Here is an 18,844-nt window from a genome sequence, read left to right as displayed (position 1 = left end):
GTATAATCGAAAATCATTGGCCTTGACTACGCTTTTGAGATTCATATGTGTTTTAGGACCCAGAAAGTCATTGTACAGGTGAACACGTAAGTATCGCTGAAGGGGAAACAGATAAGTTGTCCGGCGGCATGAATCACGGTGGGGAAACTACGTCACAAACGTTACTAAAGGCACAACAAGATGGCGGATACATCTCTCGCATCTCAGTAAGTCTGTCTTACTTTTTACTCTTATCCCGAGACTTCCCATTTATCAGTATGGCCGAAAGTACATTTGATGCATCCAAGATTCTTTGACTGGCAATGGATTAGAATTTGACGTTGTTTCATCCAACATTTTAAACTAAGACGGAATATTGATATGGAATAATGTCAAAAACACGTTCATTTAAACACGATTCCCTTATTTACTAGTACATCGACATTTTTGGTAAAAAAGGTAAATATAATTAATGGTATTTCTATGTGGATTATTGCTATAATTCAACTTGATTGTCCTGGCGAAAACACTGTGAAAATTACGAGTATACAAAGATAGTCTTTGAATGTTGGAAACAACCACATATTCTGTGAATAATCCGTTGCCAGTCAAAGAATCTTGGATGCATCGAATGTACTGTTGACCATACTGATAAATGGGAAGTCGCGGAGTAAGAGGAAAAAAGTAAGACTTACCGAGAAGTGAGAGACGCATCCGCCATCTTGTTGTTCTCTTAGTGACGTGTGTGACGTAGTTTCCCCACTGTGTGATTTGTATCAATCCGCCAAACCTTATTTCACAGCGTTCTTACAATGACGACAATTGTATACCCACCGGGAACTGTTTTCTGTGGCGCCACTCGGATAACGAACTTGTCGATGCCCATGAACACGTGTTCTGACTCTATGGTTATTAGGAAACTGTCCGTCTGTCCTGACTTGGTGTCCGTTCCGGCCTTCACCGTGGCCCTACCCATCGTATCATCAACAGTTATGTTCATCTTACAGTTGTTGGTAAATACGGGGAACGTGGCCTTACGCGTCCCGGGAATGTACAGGTGACCTGTAACACAAGTGTGCCCAAACTTCCTTAGACCTCTACAAATAGATACAAACTTAGAAACAAATTATTATGTTCAGTGACACTGATGACAGGCTAATGTTTTTATTATTATGTTCAGTGACACTGACGACAGGCTAATGTTTTATATATAATTATGTTCAGTGACACTGATGACAGGGTAATGTTTTTATTATTATGTTCAGTGACACTGATGACAGGCTAATGTTTGTATTATTATGTTCAGTGACATTGATGTTCAGTGACACTGATGACAGGGTGATGTTTTATTATTATGTTCAGTGACACTGATGACAGGGTAATGTTTTATTATTATGTTCAGTGACACTGATGACCGGGTAATGTTTTTATTATTATGTTCAGTGACACTGATGACAGGGTAATGTTTTATTATTATGTTCAGTGACACTGATGACCGGCCAATGTTTTTATTATTATGTTCAGTGACACTGATGACAGGGTAATGTTTTTATTATTATGTTCAGTGACACTGATGACAGGGTAATGATTTTATTATTATGTTCAGTGACACTGATGACAGGGTAATGTTTTTATTATTATGTTCAGTGACACTGATGACAGGGTAATGTTGTTATTATTATGTTCAGTGACATTGATGTTCAGTGACACTGATGACAGGGTAATGTTTTTATTATTATGTTCAGTGACACTGATGACAGGGTAATGTTTTTATTATTATGTTCAGTGACACTGATGACCGGCTAATGTTTTTATTATTATGTTCAGTGACACTGATGACAGGCTAATGTTTTTATTATTATGTTCAGTGACACTGATGACAGGCTAATGATTTTATTATTATGTTCAGTGACACTGATGACAGGGTAATGTTTTTATTATTATGTTCAGTGACACTGATGACAGGGTAATGTTGTTATTATTATGTTCAGTGACATTGATGTTCAGTGACACTGATGACAGGGTAATGTTTTTATTATTATGTTCAGTGACACTGATGACAGGGTAATGTTTTTATTATTATGTTCAGTGACACTGATGACAGGGTAATGTTTTTATTATTATGTTCAGTGACACTGATGACCGGCTAATGTTTTTATTATTATGTTCAGTGACACTGATGACAGGCTAATGTTTTTATTATTATGTTCAGTGACACTGATGACAGGCTAATGTTTTTATTATTATGTTCAGTGACACTGATGACAGGCTAATGTTTTTATTATTATGTTCAGTGACACTGATGACAGGCTAATGTTATTATGTTCAGTGACACTGATGACAGGGTAATGTTTTTATTAGTATGTTCAGTGACACTGATGACAGGCTAATGCTTTTATTATTATGTTCAGTGACACTGATGACAGGGTAATGTTTTTATTATTATGTTCAGTGACACTGATGACAGTGTAATGTTTTTATTATTATGTTCAGTGACACTGATGACAGGGTAATGTTTTTATTATTATGTTCAGTGACACTGATGACAGGCTAATGTTTTTATTATTATGTTCAGTGACACTGATGACAGGCTAATGTTATTATGTTCAGTGACACTGATGACAGGCTAATGTTTTTATTATTATGTTCAGTGACACTGATGACAGGGTAATGTTTTATTATTATGTTCAGTGACACTGGTGACCGGCTAATGTTTTTATTATTATGTTCAGTGACACTGATGACAGGCTAATGTTTTATTATTGTGTTCAGTGACACTGATGACAGGCTAATGTTTTTATTATTATGTTCAGTGACACTGATGACAGGCTAATGTTATTATGTTCAGTGACACTGATGACAGGGTAATGTTTTTATTAGTATGTTCAGTGACACTGATGACAGGCTAATGCTTTTATTATTATGTTCAGTGACACTGATGACAGGGTAATGTTTTTATTATTATGTTCAGTGACACTGATGACAGGGTAATGTTTTTATTATTATGTTCAATGACACTGATGACAGGCTAATGTTTTTATTATTATGTTCAGTGACACTGATGACAGGGTAATGTTTTTATTATTGTGTTCAGTGACACTGATGACAGGCTAATGTTTTTATTATTATGTTCAGTGACATTGATGACAGGGTAATGTTTTTATTATTGTGTTCAGTGACACTGATGACAGGCTAATGTTTTTATTATTATGTTCAGTGACATTGATGACAGGGTAATGTTTTTATTATTATGTTCAGTGACACTGATGACAGGCTAATGTTTTTATTATTATGTTCAGTGACACTGATGACAGGCTAATGTTTTTATTATTATGTTCAGTGACACTGATGACAGGGTAATGTTTTTATTATTGTGTTCAGTGACACTGATGACAGGGTAATGTTTTTATTATTATGTTCAGTGACACTGATGACAGGGTAATGTTTTTATTATTATGTTCAGTGACACTGATGACAGGGTAGTATTTTTATTATTATGTTCAGTGACACTGATGACAGGGTAATGTTTTATTATTATGTTCAGTGACACTGATGACAGGGTAATGTTTTATTATTATGTTCAGTGACACTGATGACAGGGTAATGTTTTATTATTATGTTCAGTGACACTGATGACAGGCTAATGTTATTATTATTATGTTCAGTGACACTGATGACAGGGTTATGTTTTTATTATTATGTTCAGTGACACTGATGACAGGCTAATGTTTTATTATTATGTTCAGTGACACTGATGACAGGGTAATGTTTTATTATTATGTTCAGTGACACTGATGACAGGCTAATGTGTTTATTATTATGTTCAGTGACACTGATGACAGGCTAATGTTTTTATTATTATTATTACGCTGCGTTTCCAGTATTTGTATATAAACTTCTGATTAGTGACCAAATGGGGTAGAGGAAGACAGGATTGTAGACACACATATTTGACTCCTGCGACCTTGAAATAACCAACATACTTTATTTGAATACCGCCCTAACAACCCGTTCGTCTGATATCATGGCCTTGAGTCTATTGGTAGTTGATAAGTCGTTTAAAGATGTTACGTCTCTGACAAAGAGTGATTTTTATCGACGGAAAACATTAGGCTTTTGTATGTTTTTAAACAATATGAAAAATTGTATAATTTAGGATGCTGTTATTGTTAGAGAGATTTGGCAATAGGGTATAGATACAAATTATTATTCAGAACTGGTTTACATTTGTCAATGAGAGCTATATGAATTCTGTTGAATTATTAATTGTCTGGAACTGTGAAATGTTGGATTCATAATTCATTAATTTTGGAGAAAAGGAAAGGAAAGGATTACTCAATGACAGGTGTTATACGATAAGTAATTAACAGTGTTGATTTAATACACCACCTTGTACGCTAATTTAATTTTTGTTGTGAATTATCTGTAATTAAACTGTGTTTTGAACCTATATGTTGTGTTTTATCTTTCTGTCATTATCACGTAACACCGCACATGACGTGGTCGTACACCAACATTGTAAGAAAACTGACATTTTGACGGGTTTATAAGTTACTATTTGGAGGCTATTTTGTTGCGCCAATTTCAATTAATGTCGTAACGTTGTTGTCTATATGATTTCTGAATGGCATAGTCAAATAAATTACTCTGCATGACCCAGTCGTTCAAAAGGTGATTAGGCTCACCACGGTTAAACAGTTCTAAAATCCTGATAAAATCGTTCTTGGTAAAGATAATTTCACAAAATTATAAGAAACTATAACACTCATACGTCTCTTCCTACCTGTCTATTTAAGGAGTACACACACTCGGGGTTCGAAGTAAGGGAGATTTTTTTCACCAATCAAAGGATTAAGCTTGTTACTGTTCGAACAACTTGGTCCTGGATATGTCACACTAGTGACAGATGACATGCCTCATCCGAAACCCAGGAGACTCTATCGTTGGTGTCCCCTTTAAATGACACACACATATATATGTATGTGTAATATTATACAATTTGGAGAGATATTTGTTACCTGATGCCGGTAAGATCTGTACGAGTGAGCTGTTCGTTGATAACCAGCGTTTACACACGAACATAAATTGGTGCCAACTTCTGTGTTTGATGAGGACGATCTGCAAAACAATGAAGCTGTTACTGGAAACTGCTACCCAGTGTTTTGTTACTGGAGCCTGCTACCCAGTGTTTTGTTACTGGAGCCTGCTACCCAGTGTTTTGTTACTGGAGTCTGCTACCCAGTGTTTTGTTACTGGAGCTACCAGTACTGGCCTGCTACCCAGTGTTTTGTTACTGGAGCCTGCTACTCAGTGTTTTGTTACTGGAGCCTGCTACCCAGTGTTTTGTTACTGGAGCCTGCTACTCAGTGTTTTGTTACTGGAGCCTGCTACCCAGTGTTTTGTTACTCGAGCCTGCTACCCAGTGTTTTGTTACTGGAGCCTGCTACCCAGTGTTTTGTTACTGGAGCCTGCTACCCAGTGTTTTGTTACTGGAGCCTGCTACCCAGTGTTTTGTTACTGGAGCCTGCTACCCAGTGTTTTGTTACTGGAGCCTGCTACCCAGTGTTTTGTTACTGGAGTCTGCTACCCAGTGTTCTGTTACTGGAGCCTGCTACCCAGTGTTCTGTTACTGGAGCCTGCTACCCAGTGTTGTGTTACTGGAGCCTGCTACCCAGTGTTTTGTTACTGGAGCCTGCTACCCAGTGTTTTGTTACTGGAGCCTGCTACCCAGTGTTTTGTTACTGGAGCCTGCTACCCAATGTTTTGTTACTGGAAACTGCCACTTTATACAAAGCATAAGTCGTCTCTGTCTCACAAACATAGAATAATATACATATATACCTCTGTTCCTTAACTGAACATTTATACGAGGGCCAATCAAAAAGTTTTGCAAGTAATGGGCTTCCATAGAATTGAAAAACTAGGTTATAACCAAGTCTTCACACTTCAGTAGTTCGATCCCTAACCTACCTGTGAGTATGCTTAAAATGCACGTGCGTTACTTTATCGCAAAGTTAAAAGCGTTCGGAGTTGGTCAACTCGTCAATATTTGTGGTAATTATGAGGTCATCTGAGAAGCTAGAAATCAGAGCTTACATCAAAACAAGAGGCAGTCTGAATGTTCCTGCAACTAAGATATTTTCTGAACTGTGTTAAGTGTATGGACAATCTGCGGTGTCTTTGAGTACAGTTTGTCGTTGGTTGAAGACTTTCAACAGTCGTTCTTCTGCTTTAGAAGATTGCTACAGATCAGGAAGACCAAAAACTGCAACCACAAAAGGTAATATTGCCGCTGTAAAGAATCTGGTAGCCGAGGATGGTAGATATACATTACTATATCTGGCCAACCCAGTCGGCATTTCATCAGAGGACAGTTTATGAAATTTTAAATAAACATTTAAAGCTACGCAAGGTTTGTGCGCGATGGGTCCCTCATTTATTGACACAACTGCAAAAGGACAAGAGAGTCAAAATGGCAAAAAAACTCCTTAAAAAATACAGAAAATATGATGCCCACAAGATTTCCAATATTGTAACAGGTGATGAAACCTGGATCTTTTACTTTGAACCTCAAAGAAAGATTGATAATAAAACGTGGATCGAAAGAAAAGGAGCGAGACACGTCATTGCAAAAAGGTGTCGGAACACGAAAAAGGTTTTGCACGCAATATTTTTTAATTCCAGTTGACCTGTTGTACAAATTCCAACACCAAATCGCCACAGTGTTACTGACCAATTCTATAGAGACGTTGTACTGCAAAAGGTTAAGAAATTCTACACTAAGAAAAGACCAAAGACAGGAATACGAAATGTCTGTCTACTGCATGACAACGCCCCAGCTCATAAAAGTAAATTGGTTCAAGATTTTTTGAAGCAAGAGAGTATCACCTAGCTTCACCATCCTCCTTATTCTACAGACTTGAGTCCGTGTGACTTTTGTTTTGTTTCCAAAAGTGAAAAAAAATGTTATCTGGGCGTCGTTATGGTTCCAGAAGTGCTGTTGGCAGTGCTGTATTTCAGTGTCTTAACAGTATACCAAGGGAAGACTACTCTGCGGCGTTCCGGTCATGGATTTCACGATTACAAAAATGTGTTGCTGTTAAGGGGAAATACTCTGAAGGATTAAATTAAACTTTAGATAATTGCATATGTTTGTTTGAGTTTTATATGGCTACTTACAGAACTTTCTGGTTGCCCCTCGTAGTAGTATACATAAAATGCCAATGAATACTTAACACTTTTATCTCCTCAAGTGTAATCTCTTTTCTCTCATTTTTAGATTTGTTAAAGTGAAAAAAAAAAAAATGAAATACGGTTTTGTGAGACAAAGACAAACCATTTATATTCCGTTTCATACTACCTCAATATTTTGTGAAACTAAAGATACAGTAAAGCTTACAACGTCAAGTGCGAATTTACCCATAAAAACTGAAAGGCAGATTGGAATACAGAAAACACAACTTGTCAGCTACCATTTAAGGAATATAATTCTGTTTAAATGTAGGGATTTATGACTGTACTAACCCCAGTCGTATCAAATTGGTGACGAATATCACTCTGTTTAAATGTAGAGATTTATGACTGTACTAACCCGAGTGTTTGTAGAGACTTATTACTGTACTTACCATATTGTTGCGCTACAAAATGTTTATCAACTACAAGCGAATTTCAAGAAAAAATGCGTTAATTTATCTGAGAAATCTACCTGTGTGATTTGTTACCCGACCCATTCAAAAAGAGGCCCCATAGGCCTAAACGGTCACACGAGTTTTGAAATATTCAAGTTTTAAAATAACAAAAAAAGAGAGACCCTTTTGGCCCCGTCCATCAGCCCCTGGAGGTCAGTTAGGGGCAACAAGCACATACCATCGAAGTGTCATCCCATGCTGATACTGTTAACAAATTTAAAATGAATTCTAGCAGAAATCAAACAAATGATAGTCAAAAATGTGTTTTCCCTATATAAACTATAGTAAAGTGTACCCCCTTCCCAGGTCAAACGTGAGACCCCAGGGTCATGAAATTCACAATTCTAGTAAAGCACCTTAAGACCTGTCGACCTATGAAGAGTATTTGATTCTACCTTATTTGAGTCTTAAGACGTTTTTTTTTTTAAACTTCACTTAATTTGAACCCTTATGACCCCGCCCATCAACCCCTGAATAGTTGGGACCATATGATTCACAAATTTTGGTTGACCTTTGGCCATGAATGCTTCCTGCCGAATTTGATTGAACTTGGTTCAACGGTTTTCGAGAAGAAGTCTAAGATGACCTAAAAGTTATTTCAAAGTATTTTTGTTCTATATTTCCCCTACTGGGCCCTTTTCTCCCGCCCAGAGGGTGCCACATCCTTTATCTATGCAACATACAACATTGCTAAATAATTATCCAGACCAAATTTCAACGAAATTCATTTAGTTATTCATGACTAGTAGCATTTTAAGAAGATTTACCCTTCGGGCCAGGTGAACTAAGACAAATTCAATAATAACATCAAAAAGGGCAATAACTCTGTAAGTTACAGTTGAATCTAGCTCTGACGACATCAACATTATACTCATCTAGCTCTGACGACATAAACAAATTATTCATCTCGCTCTAACGACAAAAACAAAGTATTCATGTAGCTTTGGCGACATAAACAAAGTATTCATGTAGCTTTGGCGACATAAACAAAGAAGTTTTCTATCTCTGACGAAATCAGCAGTGCTCTGACGACATAATCAGTGCACACATCTAGCTCTGACGACATCAACAGTGTTCTCATCTAGCTCTGACGACATAAACAATGCACTCATCTAGCTCTGACGACATAAACAAAGTATTCATTTAGCTCTGACGATATAAACATAGTATTCTGCTAGTTCTGACGACATAAACAAAGTATTCAACTAGCTCTGACGACATCAACAATGCACTCATCTAGCACTGACGACATCGACAATGTTCTCATCTTGCTCTGACGACATAATCAGTGCACACATCTAGCTCTGACGACATAATCAGTGTTCTCATTTAGCTCTGACGACATAAACATTATACTCATCTAGCTGTGACGATATAAACAATGCACTCATCTAGCTCTGACGACATAAACAATGCACTCATAAAGCTCTGACGACATCAACATTATAATTATCTAGCTCTGACGACATCAACATTATACTCATCTAGCTCTGACAATATAAACAATGCACTCATATAGCTCTGGTCGATATAAACAATGCACACATCTAGCTCTGACGACATCAACATTATACTCATCTAGCTCTGACGACATCAACATTATAATTATCTATCTCTGACGACATCAACAGTGCATTCATCTAGCTCTGACGACATCAACAGTGCATTCATCTAGCTCTGACGACATCAACAGTGCATTTATCTATCTCTGACGACATCAACAGTGCATTTATCTATCTCTGACGACATCAACAGTGCATTCATCTAGCTCTGACGACATCAACAGTGCATTTATCTATCTCTGACGACATCAACAGTGCATTCATCTAGCTCTGACGACATCAACAGTGCATTCATCTAGCTCTGACGACATCAACAGTGCATTTATCTATCTCTGACGACATCAACAGTGCATTCATCTAGCTCTGACGACATAAACAATGCATTTATCTATCTCTGACGACATCAACAGTGCATTTATCTATCTCTGACGACATCAACAGTGCATTCATCTAGCTCTGACGACATCAACAGTGCATTCATCTAGCTCTGACGACATCAACAGTGCATTTATCTATCTCTGACGACATCAACAGTGCATTCATCTAGATCTAACGACATAAACAAAATACTCTTCTAGCTCTGACCACATTAACAATGTACCCATCAACATCTAACGACATAAACATACCAACACGTGATATACATACCTACACGTGATATACATACCTACACGTGATATACATACCTACACGTGATATACATACCTACACGTGATATACATACCTACACGTGATATACATACATACACACACGTGATATACATATCTACACGTGATATACATACCTACACGTGATATACATACCTACACGTGATATATATACCTACACGTGATATACATACCTACACGTAATATACATACCTACACGTGATATACATACCAACACGTGATATACATACCTACACGTGATATACGTACCTACATGTGATATACATACCTACACGTGATATACGTACCTACACGTGATATACGTACCTACACGTGATATACATACCAACACGTAATATACATACCTACACGTGATATACGTACCTACACACACGTGATATACGTACCTACACACACGTGATATACCTACCTACACGTGATATACCTACCTACACGTGATATACCTACCTACACGTGATATATATACCTACACGTGATATACATACCTATACGTGATATAACTACCTACACGTGATATTCATACCTACACGTGATATACATACATACACACATGTGATATACCTACCTACACGTGATATACCTACCTACACGTGATATACATACCTACACGTGATATACATACCAACACGTGATATACATACCAACACGTAATATACATACCTACACGTGATATACATACCTACACGTGATATACGTACCTACACACACGTGATATACATACCTACACGTGATATACATACCTACACGTGATATATATACCTACACGTGATATACATACCTACACGTGATATAACTACCTACACGTGATATACATACATACACGTGATATACATACCTACACGTGATATACATACCTACACATGATATACATACCTACACACAATATACGTACCCTTTCTAATCTCCAATCCGGGTCGACTCCGGTGTTATCGTGCCATACTGTTAATCTGTATGGGATCCCGATCGCCATGTTGGCCGTAAAGTACTGTATCCCTCCTTGGGGATGGTTTTTCCCAAGGGAGATGTAATATCTATCCCGTTTAGTACCGCTGATGTTAGCAAACACGTGCGCTGTAGTACCGGCTTCTTTGACGTCACTAGTTAAAACCATGATAGTCCACAAGGATGCTTAAAACAGAAAGTCACTAGATTGTCAGATTATAACCACGTGAAATTTTCGAAATACTATTATGTGTGCTATTCCTTCAATCCCTCGTCTTTTCTTGTGAATTTCCTACGACGGCATTTACGTTAAACGATATATGTAAAAAAGATAAATAGAGTCCATCAAGATTATGTAGATACGAGGGAAAAGGAAATTCTACCCGAAGGCGAAGAATTTGGGGTCAGAACCGAGGCTCATACCTAGCATATGATGGACTATTTTTCTCACACCATTTTCGTGGAGTGCATGGCGAAACCATATAGAAACTTTGTATTTTTTCTCGGTGACCAACAATAAAACCAATTACATATTTGAAAATAGTATAGTATACCCTTTGTATACCATGAAAAATTGACTGTCAAAGTGTTAAGATAACAACAAATATATGTAACAGAACGCATGGTTAATTAAATTTAAATCACTGCCTCCGCTAGGGATCGAACCCGGGACCTCTGGCCTACTAGTCTTACGCTCAACCGATCGAGCTAATGAGAAGATCTCACTAGCCGAGCGTTATATTGCGGCTAGTATTTACCACAGGCGCTTGCATAGAAAATGTGATTTTCAACTTTTTTTTATGACAGTGGTATGTGTAACCTTGTGCTGAACAGATTACACATACCACTGTCATAAAAAAAAATTCTATGCAAGCGCCTGTGGTATTTACCAGGGTTACATATAGATTAATATTTGTCAGAGGCTTTCCGGAAACTGTCGACTGATTTTGACACACGTCATATTCCTCAGCCTATGCTTGCTTGCACAACGGAAATAATTCCGCAGTAAAAATATATTCTCGACAAGCGGTAACAATATGACTGAATTGATAGGTCAATGATCACAATTAATATTTTTTCGGCATAGTCGTATAATATTCTTTTTGCCCCGGATATGACGCGACAGGTTGTGTTACTGGTCAAGATGAAGTATGTGATTGGTCAATGTAGCGGTAAATGCAAAATGCAGATATGCAGTTAAAAACGAAACAAAGTTCAGATTGAATGCAAGCTGAATAAACGGATGTATCTATTCAAATGACACATCAATAACATTATATTTCTTATTCAAATACAGTCTTATTATCACCAAAAATGATTCAAACTGATATGATTTTTTTATCCGTGCTAAAACGCATTAGTTCATTAATTTATTTCACCAGCAGTTTTACATTATAACCACCAGCATTAACACTATGCCGTTTATCTTTTTAAAAGATATTTCTTGTTTAAATGACACATAGAACAAATTACATATACAGATACAGTGCATTTGTGAAAGTTATTACACTGTAAACAAACATAAGGGTTTTCCCATTGACGTCACACAATTAAAAAGTAGTCCCGGATCCGAGGTCACTCGGTGCCCCTATGTGTGATTAATAGAATATAACCTTGGTCTGTTCCGTGGACAGTGATATCTCAACCCGGATGTAAGAGTTTGGCCAGTCAGCACGAGGCTTGCCGAGTGCTGGCCAGCCAAACTCTTACACTAGGGTTGATATATCCTTGTTCGCGGAAAAGACCCATGTTTGATTATTTTTCTCATATACTTGCAAGCAAATATAAGTTTTATGAAAGTTTTTTTTCATCGCGCCATCTTCAATCCTTCTTGGAATGTGCGTCAAAATTGATGACGTCATCATTTACGACTTGGTTACTCAACGTTAAGTGATGACGTTACGTTATTGTGAGCAGCGTCATATAGCGCGTGTCATCTGTCTTTATCCCCCTGTGTGAGATCGATTTTTCTCTTACCCTGGACAAGGATATCCACAGTTTTACCAGGGTGATATTTTCTTATCTCACCCTAGGGAAAAGACAAGCTACACGTGCTCTTTGCGCGTTCTCAACAATTGCATTTCGTCACGTCATCAATACCATGACGTAACGGCAACAGTACAATGACGTCACGTCAACTTTTCCTTGCATTGATGAAACGTCAATATTAGACACAAACGAAAAAGGGTAAGAGAAAAATAATCATTCACCCCCATGGAAGTGAGACAGGCGAATCTCAACCCTCGGACACCCTCCTAAACACCGATATGATTACAACCACCTCGTACTGACCACTGGTCATTTGTCTGACTCAATATAAAACTACATAACATGTGTCTGACTCAATATAGCACTACGTTACACATGTCTGATTCAATATAGCACAACGTTACACGTGTCTGACTCAAAATAGCACTACGTTACACGTGTCTGACTCAATATAACACTATGTTACACGTGTCTGACTCAATATAGCGCTACGTTACACGTGTCTGACTCAATATAGCGCTATGTTACACGTGTCTGACTCAAGATAGCACTACGTTACACGTGTCTGACTCAACATAGCACTACGTTACACGTGTCTGACTCAATATAGCACTACGTTACACGTGTCTGACTCAACATAGCACTACGTACACGTGTCTGACTCAATATATCACTATGTTACACGTGTCTGACTCAACATAGCACTACGTTACACATGTCTGACTCAATATAGCACTACGTTACACATGTCTGACTCAATATAGCACTACGTTACACGTGTCTGACTCAATATAGCACTACGTTACACGTGTCTGACTCAATATAGCACTATGTTACACGTGTCTGACTCAACATAGCACTACGTTACACGTGTCTGACTCAATATAGCTACGTTACACGTGTCTGACTCAATATAGCACTACGTTACACGTGTCTGACTCAATATAGCACTACGTTACACGTGTCTGACTCAATATAGCACTACGTTACACGTGTCCGACTCAATATAGCACTACGTTACACGTGTCTGACTCAATATAGCACTATGTTACACGTGTCTGACTCAATATAGCACTATGTTACACGTGTCTGACTCAATATAGCACTATGTTACACGTGTCTGACTCAATATAGCATTATGTTACACGTGTCTGACTCAATATGGCATTATGGTACACGTGTCTGACTCAATATAGCACTATGTTACACGTGTCTGACTCAATATAGCACTATGTTACACGTGTCTGACTCAACATAGCACTATGTTACACGTGTCTGACTCAATATAGCACTACGTTACACGTGTCTGACTCAATATAGCACTATGTTACACATGTCTGACTCAATATAGCACTATGTTACACGTGTCTGACTCAATAAAGCACTATGTTACACGTGTCTGACTCAACATAGCACTACGTTACACGTGTCTGACTCAAAATAGCACTACGTTACACGTGTCTGACTCAATATAGCTACGTTACACGTGTCTGACTCAATATAGCACTATGTTACACGTGTCTGACTCAACATAGCACTACGTTACACGTGTCTGACTCAATATAGCTACGTTACACGTGTCTGACTCAATATAGCACTACGTTACACGTGTCTGACTCAATATAGCACTACGTTACACGTGTCTGACTCAATATAGCACTACGTTACACGTGTCCGACTCAATATAGCACTACGTTACACGTGTCTGACTCAATATAGCATTATGTTACACGTGTCTGACTCAATATAGCATTATGTTACACGTGTCTGACTCAATATAGCACTATGTTACACGTGTCTGACTCAATATAGCATTATGTTACACGTGTCTGACTCAATATGGCATTATGGTACACGTGTCTGACTCAATATAGCATTATGTTACACGTGTCTGACTCAATATAGCACTATGTTACACGTGTCTGACTCAACATAGCACTATGTTACACGTGTCTGACTCAATATAGCACTACGTTACACGTGTCTGACTCAATATAGCACTATGTTACACATGTCTGACTCAATATAGCACTATGTTACACGTGTCTGACTCAATAAAGCACTATGTTACACGTGTCTGACTCAACATAGCACTACGTTACACGTGTCTGACTCAAAATAGCACTACGTTACACGTGTCTGACTCAATATAGCTACGTTACACGTGTCTGACTCAATATAGCACTACGTTACACGTGTCTGACTCAATATAGCTACGTAACACGTATCTGACTCAATATAGCACTACGTTACACGTGTCTGACTCAATAAAGCTACGTTACAAATGTCTGACTCAATATAGCATTACGTTACACCTGTCTGGCTCAATATAGCACTACGGTACACGTGTCTGACTCAACATAGCACTACGTTACACGTGTCTGACTCAATATAGTGCTATGTTACACGTGTCCGACACAATATAACACTACGTTACACGTGTCTGACTCAACATAGCACTATGTTACACGTGTCTGACTCAATATAGCACTACGTTACACATGTCCGACTCAATATAGCACTATGTTACACGTGTCTGACACAATATAACACTACGTTACACGTGTCTGACTCAATATAGCACCAAGTTACACATGTCTGACTCAATATAGCACTACGTTACACGTGTCTGACTCAATATAGCACTATGTTACACGTGTCTGTCACAATATAACACTACGTTACACGTGTCTGACTCAATATAGCACTATGTTACACGTGTCTGACTCAATATAGCACTATGTTACACGTGTCTGACTCAATATAGCACTATGTTACACGTGTCTGACACAATATATCACTATGTTACACGTGTCTGACACAATATAGCACTACGTTACACGTGTCTGACACAATATAACACTACGTTACACGTGTCTGACTCAATATAGCACTATGTTACACGTGTCTGACTCAATATAGCACTGTTACACGTGTCTGACTCAATATAGCAATACGTTACACGTGTTTGACTCAATATAGCTACGTTACACGTGTCTGACTCAATATAGCACTATGTTACACGTGTCCGACTCAATATAGCACTATGTTACACATGTCTGACTCAATATAGCACTACGTTACACGTGTCTGACTCAATATAGCACTATGTTACACGTGTCTGACTCAATATAGCACTGTTACACGTGTCTGACTCAATATAGCAATACGTTACACGTGTTTGACTCAATATAGCTACGTTACACGTGTCTGACTCAATATAGCACTATGTTACACGTGTCCGACTCAATATAGCACTATGTTACACGTGTCTGGCTCAATATAACACTACGTTACACGTGTCTGACTCAATATATCACTATGTTACACGTGTCTGACTCAATATAGCTACGTTACACGTGTCTGGCTCAATATAGCACTACGTTACATGTGTCTGACTCAATATAGCACTACGTTACACGTGTCTGACACAATATAGCACTACGTTACACGTGTCTGACTCAATATAGCACTACGTTACACGTGTCTGACTCAATATAGCACTACGTTACACGTGTCCGACTGCATATAGCACTACGTTACACGTGTCTGACTCAATATAGCACTACGTTACACGTGTCTGACTCAATATAGCATTATGTTACACGTGTCTGACTCAATATAGCATTATGTTACACGTGTCTGACTCAATATAGCACTATGTTACACGTGTCTGACTCAATATAGCATTATGTTACACGTGTCTGACTCAATATGGCATTATGGTACACGTGTCTGACTCAATATAGCATTATGTTACACGTGTCTGACTCAATATAGCACTATGTTACACGTGTCTGACTCAACATAGCACTATGTTACACGTGTCTGACTCAATATAGCACTACGTTACACGTGTCTGACTCAATATAGCACTATGTTACACATGTCTGACTCAATATAGCACTATGTTACACGTGTCTGACTCAATAAAGCACTATGTTACACGTGTCTGACTCAACATAGCACTACGTTACACGTGTCTGACTCAAAATAGCACTACGTTACACGTGTCTGACTCAATATAGCACTACGTTACACGTATCTGACTCAATATAGCACTACGTTACACGTGTCTGACTCAATATAGCGCTATGTTACTGCCTAAGTAAAGAATTATGTTGCACGTGACTGATCTATCTCTAAATGGAAAGATTTTCGCTTACCTGAGGAGATTCTTGCAAGAAGCAGGAGTAAAAATGGCATACATGTCAATGAATCCTTCATGACAACCTTTCGGACGTTGGTATGTGGTAACCTTGGGGTGCCGTTATGTGGTAACCTGTCGGACGTCGGTACGTGGTAATCTTGGGGTGCCGTTATGTGGTAACCTGTCGGACGTTGGAATGTGGTAACCTTGGGGTGCCGTTATGTGGTAACTTTCGGACTTCGGTATGTGGTAATCTTGGGATGCCGTTATGTGGTAACCTGTCGGACGATGGAATGTGGTAACCTTGGGGTGCCGTTATGTGGTAACTTTCGGACTTCGGTATGTGGTAACCTTGGTGTGCCGTTATGTGGTAGCCTGTCGGACGTTGGAATGTGGTAACCTTGGGGTGCCGTAGTGTGGTAACCTGTCGGACGTTAGTATGTGGTAACCTTGGGGTGCCGTTATGTGGTAACCTGTCGGACGTCGGTACGTGGTAATCTTGGGGTGCCGTTATTTGGTAACCTGTCGGACGTTGGTATGTGGTAACCTTTGGGGTGCCGTTATGTGGTAACCTGTCGGACGTCGGTACGTGGTAACCTTGGGGTGCCGTTATGTGGTAACCTGTCGGACGTTGGTATGTGGTAACCTTGGTGTGCCGTTATGTGGTAGCCTGTCGGACGTTAGTATGTGGTAGTCTGTCGGACGTTGGTATGTGGTAGCCTGTCGGACGTCGGTACGTGGTAACCTTGGGGTGCCGTTATGTGGTAACCTGTCGGACGTTAGTATGTGGTAACCTTGGGGTGCCGTTATGTGGTAGCCTGTCGGACGTTAGTATGTGGTAACCTTTGGGTGTCGTTTTGTGGTAGCCTGTCGGACGTTGGTATGTGGTAACCTTTGGATGCCGTTGTGTGGTTACCTTCGGATTGGCGACATATATGTTAACAAATCACGATAAAGCAAAGCAGGAACTAGGTGATGGAATACCGTAATGAAACTACTTAATTCTGTGACGTCAAAACATTACCAGAGTCGCAGACTTCCACTATTTGTAGACCTTGTCAGGATGGCGGTATATGGGGACATCTGTTGTCTGAATGGATGATGACATCATGTGTTGAAGTAGCTATGCATGAAGATCTCATATATTAGGTCAGCACCGTAAAGTGACAACGTATAGTGAAACCACGTGTCGAGTTATAGACCTGTATCGACCTCACCTCTTATCGGAGTGGCGATGCGTGTCGACCTGACGTGTCTGAGTGGCAATTCGTGTCGACCTGACGTGTCGGAGTGGCGATTCGTGTTTACCTGACGTGTCGGATCGGCGATGCGTGTCGACCTGACGTGTCGGAGTGGCAATTCGTGTCGACCTGACGTGTCGGAGTGGTGATTCGTGTTTCCCTGACGTGTCGGATCGGTGATGCGTGTCGACTGATGTGTCGGAGTGGCAATGCGTGTCGACCTGACGTGTCGGATCGGCGACGCGTATCGACCTGACGTGTCGGATCGGTGGTGCGTGTCGACTGATGTGTCGGAGTGGCGATGCTTGTTGACCTCACGTAGTTGACTTGTTATGTAACATGCAGGGCCAGAGAGGCAATGAGATCGAACATAGCAATCTTCGGAGGTGGGAACAAAACTGTAACCAGTGCCAGTCTGTGCCGTTAACAAGTCCACAGGTTCTTGCCTGCCTCACTGAACACACCAATCAGTATAACCCGGGTTAGGTTTTGTAGTAGATGATGATAAATAGTCGAAACACGATTTATAGCAATACACTCAATTATTTACGATATCGACTCATTAACGCTGTAAGATCAATTCATAACATCCGCATTCATGCATTTTCAGGCCCCGTCTGAGGT

At 39.2% G+C, this 18,844-nt stretch overlaps 1 protein-coding gene across 1 annotated transcript in view; it reads right to left on the bottom strand.

Moving 5' to 3' along the window:
- The window catches only part of LOC117328200, a 32,659-nt gene extending 15,446 nt beyond the window's left edge, over positions 1-17,213 (bottom strand). The window contains exons 1-4 of the mRNA XM_033885638.1: positions 16,996-17,213; positions 10,791-11,026; positions 4,998-5,097; positions 814-1,041 (exon numbers count right to left, since the gene is read on the bottom strand). Coding sequence (XP_033741529.1) covers positions 814-1,041; positions 4,998-5,097; positions 10,791-11,026; positions 16,996-17,056 — 625 coding nt within the window. The 5' untranslated portion in view covers positions 17,057-17,213. The remainder of the gene's footprint in view (positions 1-813; positions 1,042-4,997; positions 5,098-10,790; positions 11,027-16,995) is intronic.
- Positions 17,214-18,844: the final 1,631 nt, after the last annotated feature.

Source organism: Pecten maximus, chromosome 5, assembly GCF_902652985.1.
Source record: "Pecten maximus chromosome 5, xPecMax1.1, whole genome shotgun sequence".
Classification (NCBI taxonomy): Eukaryota; Metazoa; Mollusca; class Bivalvia; order Pectinida; family Pectinidae; genus Pecten; species Pecten maximus.
The sequence above is the reverse complement of the archived record's forward strand: the minus strand, read 5'-3'. Positions and strand labels throughout refer to the sequence as shown.